The sequence below is a fragment of the Muscardinus avellanarius genome, assembly GCF_963383645.1.
Source record: "Muscardinus avellanarius genome assembly, chromosome: 9".
NCBI lineage: Eukaryota > Metazoa > Chordata > Mammalia > Rodentia > Gliridae > Muscardinus > Muscardinus avellanarius.
In genome coordinates this window covers 4,259,303-4,278,130 of record NC_137795.1, presented here as the reverse complement: position 1 = coordinate 4,278,130, position 18,828 = coordinate 4,259,303, and the positions used below count along the sequence as shown (strand labels likewise).

General features: G+C 42.4%; 1 protein-coding gene across 2 annotated transcripts; it reads left to right on the top strand.

Moving 5' to 3' along the window:
• Positions 1 to 5,966: 5,966 nt before the first annotated feature.
• On the top strand, positions 5,967 to 18,518 carry PPP1R17 (protein phosphatase 1 regulatory subunit 17; the record flags this gene model as incomplete). Of its 2 annotated transcripts, XM_080701757.1 has the most annotated exons (4): positions 5,967 to 6,048; positions 10,899 to 11,051; positions 11,916 to 12,068; positions 18,439 to 18,518. In XM_080701757.1, the coding sequence occupies 4 exons, from the start codon at positions 5,967 to 5,969 to the stop codon at positions 18,516 to 18,518; spliced, it is 468 nt and encodes a 155-aa protein (XP_080557883.1). The 2 variants fall into 2 exon arrangements, with proteins under 2 accessions (XP_080557883.1, XP_080557884.1); XM_080701758.1 differs by lacking the exon at positions 10,899 to 11,051.
• Positions 18,519 to 18,828: the final 310 nt, after the last annotated feature.

The following is an 18,828-nucleotide window of genomic DNA, read 5'->3' as shown; positions in this document are numbered from 1 at the left end:
CTTAACTACATATCCTTACATCCAACTGAGAAAACTACACAGTGTTCAGAGGACAGAGAGAGTGTTCAGACCAGCTCTTGTCCTCAAACTGAATTAATTGTTTACAACTGCAGAGAGAGCGCTATGATTCCCCTGAAATAGGAACAAGGCTGAGATATTGGAGACTGGTCTCAGCAATCTGTGTCCTCAAGTTTCCCAGGCTGTGTCATTCTGTGTGTGTGTGTGTGTGTGTGTGTGTGTGTGTGTGTGTGTCTTTTACTGGGGATTGAGTGCATGATCACATAAATGAATGAATCAAGCTACAATTCATACTTAATGGCTCTTTCAATTAGAAAGAAAGAATCCTTTAATTGATCAAAGAATGGGCTCTCCAGAAAATGTTGCCTCGTGGCTGGGTATCGAGTAGCAGAAAGAAACTAATACTTGAACACACAGTTCTACATCTATATTATTTATTTATTTATTTATTTATTTATTTATTTATTTTTATCTATCTTGGTGATGGGAAATGAACTCAGGGCATTTTACTTCCAAGCTGCATCTCCAGCCATTTTTGTTTTGTTTTAAAACAAGGTTTCACTAAGTTGCTGAGAGTTTCTGCAGATTGTTGAGGCTGGTCTTGAACCTGTGATTCTTCTGTCTCGGCCTCCCAAGTACTAGGATTATAAGGGTGTACCACCAAGCCAGCTGCCCTTCTGCGGCTTAGTGGGGTTTCTTCCCAAGAACCCAGTACGTTGGCCCTTTTGGCTCTTGATATCAAAGCATTAGGTGATCTGTGACGTTTCCTTTTGGGGGTGTTGTAACATCAGTGTATAGATCTCCTCTTTCAGTGGTATTTGCATTTGCAAGTGACTCTGTAAAAAGAAAGGCTTTGTCCCTTGCAGCAAGAATTAGTAAGGAAGCTGCAAGAGGTTAGCACCTGAAATCCTCCTCAGACCCTGCGATTTCATCTCTTGGTGTCTCGTGCATGATACATTGTCCACCCTCATTTACTCTAACAACTGCCACCACAAAATCCACTCAGATTCACAATCCTTAACTTTCTAGTTGAGAAATCGGAAAAATTCCGATAACCCAAAGTTTGCTGCTGTTTTTGCTGTGAAGTTTCAGAGAAACTCATTTAGTAGCAGAACCTGCCCTGGGAGGATCCGAGCTTCCATGCCGTTGTGTTGTTCAGTGTGAGTTTTCGTAGGTTGACTGCAGAAACAAGGCATGTGGTCGCCGGCACTCTGTGAGGCCTCTCTGGTTTTGTGATATAATAAAAATGTCCTCTTTTCCATCACACATTTGGCTCCTTGCTGGTCAGGGGAGGGTGGACGGCCAATGCTGACCTTTCCAGAGCAGATCAACTCATCAGTGTGGAAGTCTCAAAAATCACACATCATGCTGAACCAGTAAGTGGCAAGAGACTGGAGACAGAAAGGACTAACTATATATTTATTAAGGGAACAGGTGGTGCATCAGAAAGTCCCCAGTTTACAGGCTGCTGATGAGGGGGGATGATGGAACCATCCCTGAGCAGCATGAGAGGACAGTGCTCCTTTATAACACCTGCCTGGAGTGGAGACTGGCTTATAGAGGCATGCACTGGCAGAGTCAGGAATAGGAAGGGAAGATATCTCCTATAGTTAAAAATTAGATGGGCTCATGTATTCCAGTGGTTTACTCATAAAGAGCACCCTTCTCTCTGAGGACTGAAGTGGGGAGTGGAGAAGGAGATGGGTCTTATTTAGACACTCAACAGACAGGTACAGTGATGGTGACCAATAAGACCATACCACATACCAACTGGTCTTTCTCTACATACTTGTTCTTTCCTTTGTTTGAAGATTTCCCAGCAGAAAGGTCCCAAGGACTTCATCTGAGTATCTTGAAATCTCATGTGCAAAACTTGTAACCTCCAAATGTTTTGTGATGGAAAAGGCCAAATCTGGAAACCACCTCTCCTCTCAGCCACCTAGCAGAATCTTGGTGGTTCACCTCCACCATTCTTTCCATCATGGTGACTTGAAATGGATGATATGAGCTGCCTCCTGGAAGAAGCATGTGCCAGTCTTATGAGGAATTCCTAGCCTATTCAGGAGCCTCTGATACACTACTGAACTGATCTGTGCACAGTTCATCTGTCACTGGTTGTCTTGGGCCCTGCATCTGAATGAAAACAAAAGGCTTGATTGCTTATTAAACTGTGCTAGGCATGGAGCCCTCCTTCCACAGCTCCATATGAACTCTGAGGCAGGCATTATTATTTTTTTATTAATTCTGTTTTACAGATAAGAAAACTTAGATTAAGCATGATAGGAAAAAGGGCCATATGTACATCCCCAGGCGCCAATCTACGAGGGCACCACAAAGATGCTGGCCTTTACAAACTTTGACTTCTAGGGAGAGAGTATACAAATATATATTGGGCTTGGGCTTCACTTACCTTTACTGTACCATTAGGATTCAGCAACCTTATCAGAGTCAGGTGACTCTTTAAAGAGCTCACCAAGTGCTATGTGCATGTCTGTCCTTATCACTCTGAACTTCATTATGATGTGTGATTACCATGCACTAAAAAAGAGCTGAGACGTACCCTGAGTCTATTTGACTCAGATATCTAGGTTCAGTTTTGCATGGATGCCTTCACCATTTTGTACTCCATTAAGGTGTATGACTACAGTGCACCAGTAAGAAATTTGGAAAAGGAAAGAAATATCAAGTTATCTAAAACGTTAAAAATAATCACTCTCGCAACAGAAAAAAAAAATCTGTTGACAGTAAAAGAATTTCATATTTCCATAAAATAACATGAATTTGGGGGCTTCCAATAAATAAAGCATTCTAACTATAAAAATAAAATAAAAATAAATAACAGGTAATGAACACACGTGGGAACAGCTGCATGATCCAAACATGAAGAACAGCTCACCTTGAGCTGGGAAGCAGATGGGCAATGCCACATAGGACTGAGAGCAGCAGCAGAAACCCGAGTCCAAATCGTGACTCTGACCGTGAATGCAGAGGTAGTGGTAGGTCAGTTCATCCTCTCTGAGCCTCAGTTTCCTCTTCTGGAGAATGACTGTTGGTGGCAGACCCTCCACGAGGTGAATTCTGGCACAATGTCTATGACTGGACACATGATATTCCAGAGAGGAAGAATACTGGTAAAACAGGCTCAGAGGATGTACGTCTGAGGATGCACCTTTGTCTAGGCCTCAGCCCACTCCTCCTGAGTGATTTCCCATAACTCTCCTCTCTTCAACAGCTCAGGGGCGGGGCGCACTCAAGGTAACAGCACACTCTCTTATGGTCCCAGGGAGGTGGTGATCTCTGTAATACACTGAGAACAATGGTCTGAATTGATTTCTGCTGAAGTCACACGTATACTTGGTCTGCTCAGAGTGACACTAAAAGCCAGCTCAAGTGATCAGTTAATAGCTCCATCTGCTGCCCGGTGATCTCAGCTCATCGGGAGAAAGGCCCTCCAGCCTTTCCCGAGAACACTGGCTTATTCCTCAGAAGACAACAGAATGGAGCTTATTCTCTGAGCTTGAAATGTTGGCACCCCCAACTGCAAGTGTTTCAGCATCCTGCAGGTCGGGGAGTCCAAGAGAAGCGGGTCAGCTGGGCCAGCTTAGCCCTGGTTATTCCTCCCCACTCTTCTTGCTACTGTAGGACATGAGTAAGTAATCAATTATCAAAAAGACCTCAAGAAACTGAATCTGGAACTTTAGAACGTTATGCTGAGTTTCAGCAAGTCAAGGGCTGTCTGTTTTCTGTCATATGTAGAAACTGGAGAGAAAATGGAAAAGGCCAGATGTGGAAGTACATGCCAGTAATCTCAGTATTTGGGGGGCTGGGACAGAAGGATCTCATATTCAAGGCTAGCCTCAGAAACTTAGTGAGACTTTCAAAATAAAAAAATAAAATAGGGCTGATGGTATAACTTGGAGGCAGAATGTCTCTGGGTTCAATTCCCAGTGTCAAAATAAAAGAAGAAAAGGAGAAGGAGGAGGAGGAGGAGGAGGGGGAGGAGGAGGAGGAGGAGGAGAAGAAGAGGAGGAGGAGGAGGAGGAGGAGGAGGGGAGGAGGAAGGAAGGAGGAGGAGGGGGAGGAGAATGAGGAGGAGGAAGAGAAGAAGGAGAAGGAGGAGGAGAAGGAGGAGAAGGAGGAGAAGGAGGAGAAGGAGGAGGAGGAGAAGGAGGAGGAGAAGGAGGAGAAGGAGGAGGAGAAGGAGGAGGAGAAGAGGAAAAGAAAATAGGAAGCTGAGCATGGTAGCTCACGCTTGTAATCCCAGCATTTGGGAGCTGAGACAGGAAAATCAAGGGTCACAGACAGCCTCATCTACTTAGTGAGGCTAAGGCCCTCTGCAACTCAGTGAGACCCTGTTTTAAAAAATAAAGGATAAAAAATAGAGCTGAAGGTATAGCTCGGAGGTAGAATACCCCTGGGCTCCATCTCCAGTACAGAAAGAAAGAAAGAAAGAAAGAAAGAAAGAAAGAAAGAAAGAGGACTTCATATAAATGAGGAGAGAGACCAGTAGAATAGCAAAAGAGGATAAAGGCAGGGAGGGGGGAAGAAAAAAGGCTTGAGGAAGGAAACAGACCACAGCAAACTGTGTCCATATATGAAGGTACCACTATTAATCTCACTAGATGGTATGGGGAGGCAGGGACAGGGTGAGATGCAGAAGGCCACACCAAGTACTGTGTGCATACACAAACATATCAATCTCACTGTGTCATAAAATTATAATATACTGATAAAATTATTTTTAAAAAGGGAGAAAGAGAAAGCAAGAGAAAGAGAGAGAGAGAGAGGGGGAGAGAGAGAGAGAGAGAGAGAGAGAGAGAGAGAGAGAGAGAGAGAGAGAGAGAGGAGAAAACAGAATCTGAGGAGGCACTTCTTTTTCTATAAATCTCAGCTAATGCATTTTTCATTGAGACTTGCCATGTGTCCTTTCTGGATTTCCACTGCTCCTGGTCAATGGCTACATCTAATAGCTCTGGAAAGTTCAAATGGATTTGTGGTCCAGGGAGATGGGAGATAAGGGGAGGGGGAACAGACTGGCTCTCGTGTCAAAAATCCCTAAGGAAAAAATCATAAAGATTCATTTGAGACCTATAGTTTCTCCAACTACATCACCATTCCCCATAATATGAATGGGGAAGTGATCATGTTACCTTGCAATTATAAGATATAATTGTGGAGAACTAGAACTACAAGCCTGGTTAAATTTGAATTCAAAGAATTCCCTTTGTTTTTAAGAAACTGGGTGTTTAGTAAAGTCTATAGAGCCAAATTTGGATCTAGGTTTGGCTATTCAGTAGATGTGTAACTAAATAAGTCAGGTAACTATGTGAGGCTCACTTCTTTATCAGTGAAGTAGGCAATCCTAGTCTGAAGAACTCAGCAGAGAAGATATGGGTACGGTTTGATCAGAATTTTCTTTAATTCTCAGCTAACTCATTTCTAACTCAGACTTGATAAATAGTCATCCTGAAGTTCTTAAAATAAATCAGGCACAGTTATACACACCAATAATTCCAGTACTTGGGAGGCTGAGACAGGCAGATTATAAGTTCAAGGCCAACCTCAGCAAAATAAAATAATAAATGGGGCCGGTGGTATATCTCAGAGATAAAATGCTCCCCACTACAAAATCAAACAAACAAACAAACAAAATCTGCCTCCGAGAGAGGATAAATTTTGAACATTTAATAAATAGTAATTACCAATACATCTTTGTGTGTGTATGGTATGTACATCTGTGTGATTTATTTTAATTTGGCTTAACTTAATAGTTTCATATCTAAGAAGCAGAGTTGAAAAATAAGACTAAGTTGGGAACATAATAAGAAGTGCTCGCTAAATATGTTTATTTAATAAATGAATGGGTGGCTAATCTGATGGCATGCTTACACATGGTTTCTTACACATCTGCAGTCCTGGGGAAGAAATACCCACCCCTCTCTCTTTTGATGATGTCCACTGAGCAAATGCAGCCTCTGGAGCTTTCAGAAGACAGACTGGACAAGCTCGACCCTCGCTGCAGCCGCGTAGGTAAGGTAAACGCTCACAGACGCCAGTCATGGAGGTCAGAAAGGGGGTGTCTGCCATGCGGTCTGCAGGGAAGTCAGAAAGAGGCCCCCCCTGAAACCTGATAGCCCAGGCCTTCTGGTGACAGCCAACACCAGATGGATGGGCAAATAGCCACGGGTCTGTGGGGTCTGCAGTGTAAATATTAGCCAGAGCACGGGAGAGAAGTTCATTAGAGTTAGAGAGAGACAGAGACGCCATTGTCTTCTTTTGGGGGGTCCGATAGAGTCCCAGGCAGAGCATTTTTGAGGCAATAAATGAGATGCAGCTGAGTAGCCCATTCCCGCTATTTCTCAGCACACTTACACCCCATGTGCAGTGCCAATAAAATATTTCAAATATCTCTCTTTGCCTATCGAGACAGAATTTTAAATAGCCTTTTTCTGCTTTATTGTCAATCTGTTTCCTTTCCAGAACTGACTTTTTGCATAACCTTTGTAATGAAAATACCAGAAACATTTCTGCCTCTACCCATTTCTAAAAATGAGACACTCAGACTTTTGATGGATGGGCCTTTTGCATATTCATAGCCTTTGTTTATGCGTAGCCCTGTTATGACTTTCCCCCTCCTCTCCCCTCCCCATTTGCCATCAAGATATTTTATGTTCAGGATTTCTCCAAAAGTGAGGAAAAGCGCAACTCAAGAGTAAAAACGGAAGCAACTGTCCTGTTCTATGTGCTGTGCGTGGACTCTAAGGAGCGTCCAATGGCGGCCAGACCCTGCCAGGTGCCTATCAGGGCTGTGCCTTGAGGGGCCCCACAGATGGGCAGCACCCATTCGAAGCAACATTCATTCAGCAGATGCCTGTAGTGTGTATGCTGTGGGGAAAAATAACTGTGCTCTGGGGTAACAGGTTTTAAGAATTATGTTTTCATCCAGGCATTAAGAGACACAGTACTAAGAGCCTAGACATTTCAAAGTCCCATAACCTGCCAGCAGTGTATCGCCCTTCAGCATTCTACTTGGCCTTTGGTCCTTAAAGTGGAGGTCGTAGTGTACTGCTTTTGTAGGTTTAGTGTGGAAAATAAATGAGATAATGTGTTCAGGAACGATATTAGTATTTAACAATTGGTAATACAGAGTTAATAAAGGCTGTGATACGCAAAAGGCCCATCCATCAAAAGGCATGAATGAAACCATAGAGGTGATGGTCCATCCCAGGTGCTGGAGCAAGTTGGAATCAGCTAGTACACAGGTGGTGCTCAATAAAGACCCTCACCTTCTTTTTATGTATATGCAAACTTATATAATAGTGTAACAGTGCCCTATACACAATACAGTGTCAATAAATATTTAAGTTGAGATATTGGGTGAAATTATCAAAATCTTTTAGACAAAGCCGTGTGTGGTAGCTCACACCTGTAATCCAAGCATTTGGGAGGCTGAGACAGGATGATCATGGTTCAAGAACAGCCTCGGCTACTACTTAGTAAGGCCCTTATTTATTTCAAAATAAAGAATAAAAAATAGGGCTGGGGGTGTAGCTCAGAGGTAGAATGCCTCTGGGTTCCACGCTCAGTACCACAAAAAATATCTTTTAGATAAAGAAAATGCATATTACTATAAGATGTGACTAAATAGATAATGCTATTTGATTTTGATGAGCTACAGACAGCCATCTTTTGATGATATAGGCATCACAATGTGTAGTTACTAAATATTTCTTCTGGTAGTTCCCTTATATGCATTGTATTGTCTAAAGGCGCTACCAGGCCCATAAAGACAAATAGGCCCTAAGTAATATGAAAGCAAAAACAATTTTTTGTCTTTTTATTCCTAAGATCTGGCACAGGGCTTAAAAGCTAGAATCTTAAAAAAAAATTGGTTGAATGAATAAATGACTCAGGTTATATCTAGACTCATACAACTGAAATAAAAAGATTTGACACATACGATCTTCAGAGATTTAAAGAATTTTGCCTGAATATTTTTCCACAAAGGAATAAAGGGAAGGAAAGTGGGAGGGAGGGAGGGAGGAAGGAAGGAAGGAATTTAAAAAGAAAGGAAGGAAGAAAGGGGATTGAAACAGCCAAGGCACCTCTGAATGCCCGCATACTCATTCATATTTGTAGAGCTAGCCAGATGGTATCCAGGCAATACATAGAAGTTTCCAGAGAAGAAACGTAGCTTCCTTGTTTTGTGGCTTCTTTGAATCCTAACAGAAGATCTCCCTGTGCTAAGTTTATTTGAATCCATTCACTTAAACATACATTCAACAAATGTTTATTCACTGATGCTAAGATGAAAGGCAAAATGTCATCATTAAAGAGAGCGGGGAAGACATACACAGAAACGAGAAATACATCGTCCTCTAAACCTGTTACCTGAGAACAAAAGCCGTGAATATCCAGAAAACAAGAAAAGACAGCGAGGACTGAAGTGTGGAAAGACTAATGAAGATGGGGCCTTCCTCTGGGGTCGTAGGAAGGGTAAGGGCTGAGCAATGGCAGTGAACATTTCATGTTTTGAATGGGTGAAATATACTAAAGGTATTGAGTGCTTTACAAACATGAAAAACATAGTTCTCTCTTGTGTACACACACATATGCACATGCACATACTAATTTAATATTATCCCCATTTTAAAGATGGAGAGAATATTTAAAGTTCCTAGAAATGAAGGACCAGGTTCTCAGAATCAGAAAATGAGAGAGTCGGGATTGGAACCCAGCGTGTCTCTGATTCTCATTCGGCACGCACTTCTTGGCGGGAGAGACAAGCATACAATTGAGCAAGAGAGTGTAAGCCTTACTGTGCAGTAAGACTGTCTAGGGCAGGAAATAAACCATTGCAGAACAATGAATGAGGGTTGGAACCGTGGCAGAGAAGTGCAAAGAAGGGAACGTGAACAAAAGCATTCAGGTGGAAGGCAAAGAAAGAAAGACTTTCAGGGCAGGGAGCAATCAGAATGGATTCGTTGGCTGTAACAATTTCTGATGGAAGTAAAATCGAAGCTGGCCTTCAGAGGCTCTGGTGAGCTCATGCAGGGTGCAAAAGCAGTAAACAATTGTACCAAGAAGACAAAGGGACCAGAGTTAGGTGGGCAGGCAGGAGAGTTGCAAAGCCAGGGGTCAGTAGAAAGCCAGAGGTCCACCTGTGAGTCGTCAGGAGAACTGGGCTGGCCTTAGAATGAAGGCAGGTGAGGAGTTCACTGAGAACCCTAGGGATACTTTGCAAGACCAAGGAGCTTCAAGATTCACACTGGCCCCTACGATCTCTAAAGAGAGCAAGGGAATGGAATATTGGCACCAGTAACCATGAAAAATTTAACTCCACCCCACTTTGTGACTTGTCATATTTTTAAGATTGATGAAAATGGGGCTTTCTTTTGGGTCCAGTGGAAGGTTAGGGGATTAACAATGGCAGACTGAACACTTTTCTGTGTGTGGTGGGGATTGAACTCAAGAGCATTTTACTTCTGAGCTATATCCTCTGCTCTATTTTATTTTTTATTTATTTTTAATTTTTTATTGGTGCATTGTAGCCATACATCATAATGGGGTAAAAAACTTGTGTAGACATACATGCACACATCACCCAAGTAGCCCCTATCCAACCCCAACACCATTCCTTCCCCATCCCTCCTTCCTGTGCTTGGCTTAGTGGTTGACTATGATATGAATAAGTACAGCATGTGCTTTTGAGAGATTCCTTCTTCCCCCGTCCCATCACCACAGTTAGGTTGTCTTATTTGCTCCTCTATAGGATTTCCTTTTTCATCTAGAGTTCCTCCTATGACCCATTACTCCTTAGCTTTCACGTCTTAGGGAAAACATACGCTTTCTTATTTTTTGTGATTGACTAATCTCACTTACCATAAGGTCTTAAACAGGGTCTCACTAAGTTGCAGAGGACCTCGCTAAGTTGGTGAGGCTGGCTGCGATTTGCGATCCTCCTGTCTTAGACTCCCAGGTACTGCAATTACAGGCATGCACCATGGCATATGCTTTGCCAACATGAAGAAATTTGATGTTCTATTAACATTCTCTTAATGTGGAATTTTATGAGATTCTGGTCAGCATTCTTGCAGCAGTAACCTAAAAAATTGGCCACATAACTTAGAGGAAAGAAGATTTATTTTCTTATGGCTTTGGGTTCAGTCTGTGTGAGGCCGGGGACCCTGGGTCTCAGGGCATGACAGCAGAGGCAGAGGAAGGCGGAGGACTGTGCTCACATCATGGAGGCTGGAAGCAACAAAGAAAGAACAGGGGGAGGAGGAACCATGGATAACCCCCAAGACCATACCCCCGTGGACACACTCACTCTGGCCACTACCCGGATAAATCCAGATAAATTCATTATGATGATTTATTCACTGCTGGCATTACAACTCTCAAAACTCAATTTTTCTTTATGGTACAAGGGATTGAACCCAGCAGCATTCAACCTCCATGTTATACCCCTAACTGTATTTTATTCTTTATTTTGAAACAGGATCTCACTAAGCTGTAAAGAGCCTCACTAAGTTGCTGAAACTGGCCTTGAATCTGAGGTCCTCTTGTCTCAACCTCTCAAGTACCGCAATTACAAACATGTGCCACCATGCCTGGCTCAAAACTCAATTATATCAACTGCAAACGCCAATTATAAGTTCTTTAAGGGGTCATTCTATATTAACCATAATATATTCTATTATATGTATTCACACAAGGCTACTCAAATTCTCTGTTAAAGAGTCCACAACAAATACCGTTTCTTTCTCAGACCAAATGACCTCTGTACCTATCAGGAGGTGTAAATAGAAACCAACCAGCTTGCGACTATTCCTTTATTCATGTTATAATCTTTTTCCTTCATCTCCTGTCAAAATCAGATGATCTATCAGACCAATTCATTAAAGATTGTGATCTCAAAAAGAAGCCAAGAAAGGGGAAAAATACACAGGCCACGCTGAATGTTGAGTCAGACCAAAAGAAGCCAAGGAGGAAAGATACACCTGCCTTGCACATCCCGCCTTTCATACCAGGTAATGACAACCAGGTCAGCTTGCACAACTGTAAAAGGAAATCGCTCACCACTGGACCATACTGCTCTTAACAAATTTCTCCTTAAATATCTGGGTATTGCTGGGTGTGGTGGGACATGCCTATAACCCCAGTACTTGGGAGGCTGAGACAGAAAGATCGTCGAGTCAAGGCCAGCCTCAGCAACTTAGTGAGACCCTGATTCAACAAATAAAATAAAATAAAATAAAATAAAATAAAATAAAATAAAATAGGGCCAGGGTATAGCTCAGAGTTAGAATGTTCTTGAGTTCAATACATCGTACTATGAACTAACAAATAGTATCATAATGGCAGTTCTGAGATATGGACCGTAGAAACTGAGTCTGGGTAATGAATTGTGGGAGATTTCATAGTAGAGATTTTGAGACAGCTTTTAAATGATGGAGAACATTTCACCTGTGAATAGAAGTGAGACGGCAGGTAGGCGAGGTGAGTGGAGGACGGCAATGAGGAAGGTATTGGGGTGAGAGTGTGTAGCTTGGAACCTGCAGAACTATGATTCCCCTGGATGGGCTTTGAAGACACTGATGTCCAGACCCAATTCTTGTCTCCCACACCTATAATAAATTAGCCACATTTCTTATCCTCCCTTTCCTCAGGTAGGTGACTGTGTTAATAATACTAAAATCTTCAGGGATCTATGAGACAACAACAAAACCAGGAATGAAAACCCCTATGTATAGAGGATGTTCCTAGTGTAGACTGCATAAATACGATTCATACTAAAAGAAAAAAAAATTTATTAAATCTGATATGCACAGTGCACCTATATTATGATATATGCGTTTCACTCGTTTTCTCCCTGTGTTCCCTTAACCATGCAGGTGTGATTTCAGAACAAATAATTAAAAGGTACGATGTTCAAGAGAGACATCCGAAAGGCAAAATGAGCCCAGCTCTTCATAATACTGACTTGGAACAGAAAAAGCCAAGGAGAAAAGACACACCTGCCCTGCACGTGTCCCCATTTGCAGCAGGTAAAAGAGCTGGCCCAGGGCATCTGCAGGAGGTGGTGGGAGGAGGTCTGAGCCTCACCACCTGGAAGGGCCAGGGCATGGCTCCTGTCCTGGCCCAGCAAGCTGTGTCTCACCCAGGCACTCTGGGAGGGAGCACATTGACTGCTGCCTTTCAGGCTTATCTTCATTGGCAGCTCCCCAGGGGCTGACCTGGAGAAAGGGGTGGGAGTGCTCATGCTTCAGCAGAGCTGGCCAGATTCACTGAGCCAGTGAAACAAATGTCAGAGGGTCCTTGAGAAGAGGTGAAACGCCCCTCCCTTGTCTTACATGGATCGATCATACATTCTGTGACCAACAGGGGATTCCCCCAAGCTGTATGGACAAATGGATTCAATTCTCAAAATATAGGAGAGAGGAAGAGAGGGAGGGAGGGAGAGAGAGAGAGAGAGAGAGATGCAGATGTGTTGATATCTATCTTAATGTGTATCAGATAAAACAAAAATAATCTTACTAAGCTATGTTCACAACCCCAGGTTACCTTGCCCCTGAAAAATTTACGTGCATGTTGGGAAATAAGACATGTAGATTAATGATTAGAATACGAGACCATGTGTGTGTGTGTGTGTGTGTGTGTGTGTGTGGAGAGAGAGAGAGAGAGAGAGAGAGAGAGAGAGAGAGAGAGAGATTGTGTAAAAAGTAGTAAGGGAAAGGCACTAATCCTTATTGCAACCCTGCTAATGCAGATGTGACATGTATCAGATTTTTAAAAATCATCTGAGTAACACAATAGAATAGTATTATAAAGAAGCTTAGAATTTCATTCACTGTCTCAGACACTTTAAAGTTTTATGTAGATGAGACTGATAGATAGATGGCCTATTGATTGAATCAATAACATCGTGACCAGGTGAATGAGGGAGTGAATCCAGATCAAATACTATTACGTGGCAGAGCTGAAGCCCTAACCCAAGCCTGCATCCCTGTGGCCATGTGTCCACCGTACTGGGCTAGGGTTTGGATTTTAGCATCATAGAAAAACAGAAGTTACTTTCTGGGAAGAAGATAAAGTTTTATTGTTATTATAAGATATTGTTTCTACTAATTCATTTAATAAAGAAAATAATCAAAGACAGTTTAGAAGAAAATATCATGGCAAAAGCAATTAGGGGCTTGAGATCCCCAGCCATGCAAGAGGGCCTGGTCCCAAGGTCCATGGGGTTTGTGTTCTCTACCCTTCCTTCCTTTCACCTCCCTCTTTCTCACTATCAGTCTCCTATCTCCTTTCACTTCCATCCATTCCTGTTTTCACTACTTACCTACTTACCTGCACACTCAGATGAAAGGAGGGTACGTAAGTAACCTACTTTGGTCATGTTTAATGATACTCTCATTTTCTCTCTCTCTCTCTCTCTCTCTCTCTCTCTCACACACACACACACACACACACACACACACACACACACACTTCTAGAGACTAGCCTGAGTTCTGACTACATGTAACCTTTTGAAATAATACACAAAACAGTGTGCTGATAAGCCAGGCATGATGGCACACGCTTGTGATCTCAGCGCTTGGGAGGCTGAGACAGGAGGATCGCGTAGGTTCAAAACCAGCCTCAGCCACTTAGTGAGATTCTCAGAAACTTGGTGAGACCCTGTTTACAAATAAGATATAAAATAAATCTGGGAGTATAGCCTGGAGGTAGAAAAGCTCCTGGGTTCCACCCCCAGTACCACACACACATACACACACACACACACACACACACACACCACAAAATGTATGCTGATAATACAAAGAGTTTAAAACATGCAGAAATCCAATCCTCAAACTGTCTTCTTTTTCTTTTTCTTACTATTTTTATTTATTCATTTATTTACTTATTTATTTTGGTAATGGGATTGAACTTAAGGGCATTATACCTCTGAGATATGCCCCCAGCCCTTCTTATTTGTTAGTTTTACTATTTAGTTGTGAAGAGTCTTGCCATATTGCTGAAGGTGGCCTCTACTTGGCAATACCAATTCTGTAATATCTGATGGGAACTGATAATTTTCCACCCATTCTTGTATTTATTTGTATACGACAAATGTAGTAGAGGGATGAAAATATTTGTACACAAAACTAAGTATACAAAATTGAATATAGGCTTTGAAGTCAGAAAGCTGTAGATTTAATCTCTTTCTACCCTCTACTATGCTTATTGCCCAGAAGAAATAGCGTAACTATAAAAACCTCCTCATCCATGACTCTTTTTTTTTTTTTTTGCGGGTCTGGGGCTGGAACCCAGGGGCATTCAACCTCTGAGCTACACCCCCAGCCCTATTTTTATTTTTTTTATTTTGAAACAGGGTCTCACTGCATTGCGGAGGGCCTCATTAAGTAGCTGAGGCTGTCTATGAACCACGATCCTCCGGTCTCAGCCTCCCAAATTCTGGGATTACAAGTGTGCGCCACCACGCCCCGCCAAATGATTTCTGAAGACGAGAATCTCCTAGACTTATAAAAACCCACCGAATCAAGGAACTCCCTAAAGTACTGAGCTCTGATAGTTTGACATTAAGTACTACCTGCGGCTCACTACCTCCTAAAGGAGCAACTTCCCTGTTGAATCAAAATATTTTATCAAAGTATATACAAGTGTCTGTATCCATGGACTCTATCCATATTATGAAATTTTTGAGTCAGCAGATCTGTAAGTATGTGCAATTATGGATATTGTTATATGATTCCAGCTTTTATTAGCATATTAGCTGAAGTACTTTATTTTTGAAGAGCCTTTTAGTATTTCAAGACTTGGCAGTAATGGAAGTGCTAGTTAAGCTAATCAGGAGAGAGCCTTGGCAGATGTTCAGAGAGACTCATACTGGTTCTAATAAGGGTGTCGAGAGGAACTCTCACACAAATGTACTCTGGAGACATCTCCTCTCATTAGCCCTTGGCAAGGGAAAACTGGACAAGGCTTCGCTCTCTCCTCTAAGTCTCTTGTTAACTACCATCGTTCCCTGAGGTTAATGAGCTCATTTGACAGGTTCCAGCTGCCAAAATAGCCCCTGGATGGGGAGTCATCCCAGGCTTTCTTGCCAGCCCCAGGCTTGCTCCCAACTTGGCCCAGAGTTGCCAGGACCCCCATCTTGACGATTGCATGGTGTTGCAGAGCACTGGCTACGATTGGTCAGATCCAGGTAACCAGGCCTGCTTAAGAGAGGAAGAAGTCTTTAGCTGAGGTCTGTAGCAAAAGCAGCTAAGCACAACATGGCCGGAAGCATTTGAAGAGGAGCCTGCTGGGAAACTGGTCCATGAGCAGTTTGGGGGTAAATCAGAGATCAAAATACTGCACTAGGAAAGGGACTGGTGTACCTTTGAATGTGACACCTCTTCTGTCCTGCTGGGAATAGAGCATGCTCTTGGTGTAGCTTATTAGGACAGGTGGTGCCTTCACCCTGGCTCCCTCAGGTCAAAGGCACATATCTATAATGGAGATGACCAGGCTTAGATGTTTCTCTAGGAGGAATCTTGCCTAAAAAAAGCTTGCTACAAAGATGATTGCCCCTTAAAGACTCAAAGCTGGCAGGCTTGGCCTTAAAAACACACCAATATTTTATAAACAGCCAAGACCCCTAAACTCTTCTCTAACGAAAAAGGAATGGACATTTGCTAGACCACTGCATCCCACGTCTTGTGCTAGATGGTAGACTGTCCTCCAAGAACCACAGGGGAAGATGGTATATTGCCCAATAGTTCCTACAGTGGGAAAAATGCATTAGCAAAGATTCCTGCGAGGTATTACTAGGGCATGAACAAATGTATGCCCAACTCTAGCTTTTGGCATCACAGCTTTTGAGAGATACAACATATTTTTTCTTCAATTTTATATGTGAATAAACTGAGACTCAGTAGGCTAGTAGAGCTGTTCTTGTTGAATAATGATCAAATTCAAAGCTTTCTGACTCTAGAGTCCATCTCCCTTCAGTGACACAGCTCTGCTTCCCCTAAGAGGGGGAAGTAAACTCAGGCTGTTGCATCAAGAGGAAGAATGCAGTGATATAAACATACATTCTGATGTAAGGCTCATCCTAAGCAAGGAAGACAGAACTTTGAAGAACTCTTGTGTTAGGCAGAGCATTGTGACCGGGGACACATGGTGAACCAAAGCTAATGGCAACCAAGAAAGTGAGCAGAAGGGTTCCAATGAAGCCTTTGGACCCCCCGCCCCGTGACCTAACTTCCTTCCACGAGGCCTGCCTCCCAAAGTTTTCTCCACCTCTCAATAGCACCATCAGCTGGTGACTAAGCCTTCATTCAACCTTTGGGGGACGTTTGAGACCCAAACCATAAGCGCTTCCATTTATTTTTTGTTTTATAACATTAAAATTAATACTTCAGACTATTAATACAAAATATAGTTTATTATCAACTTAAAATTATCCCATGTGCCCCTGTGGATAGAATGTTCCACTTCGGGAAAGGAGAACCTTGGTCAATTAACAGGTGCCTCCTATCCTCCAAATCCCAGGACCCCTTCCCCCTCCCTGCATTTGGCCTAGATACTCATATGATTAGGTTTCAAGGATACCCAAAGCAACCTCAAAGTTAATCAGGACATGGGAACTTAAAGTCTGTTACCTGTTTCGAATCAACCCATTTCAAGACATATTGAGAAGGAAGGGTGGAAAATTTGGGAGTTCCGCATAGCTAAATCTTTGTTCTCCGACCATGCTAGCTTTAATTCCAAATGAAAACCCAAGCCTCCAAGTATCTGGTAGGAGAGAAAACATCTCCAACTGTGTTTCATAAGTGATTTGTGCAGAAGCCCGAGTTGCAGACAGACTTCTGAAATCGTTTTACTTCTCCAATAAATATTAGCTAATGGGTAAAGAACTCATCTGAATAAACCACGAACCGACTCCAGTGAATAGTCATGGAGGTCAACACATAGTTTTCATTAATGTGCTGATGTTGAATACCATTCAGTGAGGACCTTCCCTCCCTTAAGTTTAGTTCTTTTATGAAATGATTCATAGAAAGTCTCTAATTATGAGGTGGGGGTGCACAAGGTAGGGGTGGGGAGACAAAACTAGGGACCTGAAGTACAATGACAGGCATCATGGAGGACTGGCCTTGATCACTGCTTCTTTTGCCCTTTTATTAATATAACCATCCTTTGTACTTCTCCGGATGAGCAGAAATACCCTGCTTTCTTTTTCTGAGCTAATCAGTCCAGAAAATTATGCTTCAAAAGATAAATTCAGACTTCTGAGTTTCACAGACCAGCACACTTAAAACAAAACAGAGTGGGCTGGGGCCCAACACAGGATGCAACCTTTTATTTTCTCTCATAAGGATGTAAAATAACAACCATTTGACAACTCTAAAACTTTGTAAATAAAAGTTTTATCCTAATAGAAGAAAAAAATTGTCTTAAAATGAATGGCAATTAAATTGTAGCCATCCAGGTGTTTGAAAGACTCGCTTTTCTTGTTTTCTCATTGTGTTCTAGTTTAAACTGTGCAAACGTTATCATCTGACTGACATTTAGAAATGGCATGTCTATCCAGAACCTAAATTCAATATTTACCCCAAATGTTGACAAAATGCTTTTAAGTGTGATTTTATGAGGGCTACCACTAGTTCCTTTTGAAAGAAAAAGAAGTCAGAAAATTAAAAAAAAAAAAAAAGCAGGAGAAATTGGCATTTAGCTGGGCGTGGTGGTGCCTGCTTGTATTCCCAGCACTAGGGAGACTGAGACTGAAGGATCATGGTTCGCAAACAGCCTCGGCTACTTAGTGAGGCCCTTCACAATTCAGTGAGGACCTGTTTCAAAATAAAGAATAAAAAGTAGGGCTGGGGGTGTAGCTTGGAGGTAGAATGCCCCTGGGTTCCATCCCCAGTAATGGAAAAAAACAACAAACAAAACAACTGGCATTTAGTTGCTCATAGGTGTGACTCTTTGTTAAGCATGTTATGCACCTCTTATTTAATTGACACAATGAATCTTTATAATAAAAATTAGTGGCCCTACTTTACATATGAGAAAATTCAGTGAGAAGGTGTTAACTGGCCCAAATATGGACTAAGAGAGTGGCTGGACTGTGAGCTCAGTGCAACTGAACTCCAAAATTCTTATGCTTCTCATTCTACTGCTCTGTAAAACTAGGAACAAACTCAGAGAAAGAAGGTGGAGGCTTCCTCTGCCTCCCAGGTGCGTCATCCCCTTGCACCCAGAGTGGTGCCCGCGGTGAGCACCTGTGGGAAGGCTGAATAAGGCCACCACACAGACACTGAACCACTTCTAGGTTGCCGTGCCCCTGCCCGCTGTTTCTATGCTGTGAGGCTGTCTACCATTTTAATTGGGTGCTCTTAATTGAAGATCTGTGCTTTGTTTTGCAGGTGTGACACTGCTCAGGGATGAAAAACCCATAGTGATCATGGAAGACGACGAAAAGGATGGTGACAAGATAGCTATTTAAAGATACTTCCCCTGAGACCCCTTGTAAATAGGTTAGATCAGTTCCCTGCGGTGACGTAGGGGAAAAAATAGTCTTGTCCCTGCTCTCATTTTGTCCTAGTCTGACTTTAATATCCAGACACCCTCTCCCCAAGAGATATGCTACATCAGGTTGCCAGTTGCCTCTTTTGTCTCCTCTTCCTTGAGTCTGCCTTCTAACCCCACTTTTTAAATTTTTATTTTCCAATGCAGTGGAGGGAAAGCAATTGTTCCAAATTAGGAGGGGGCAGGTAGAGCTCTGCTGTTCAACCTCTTCATCTTCAGGATGGATT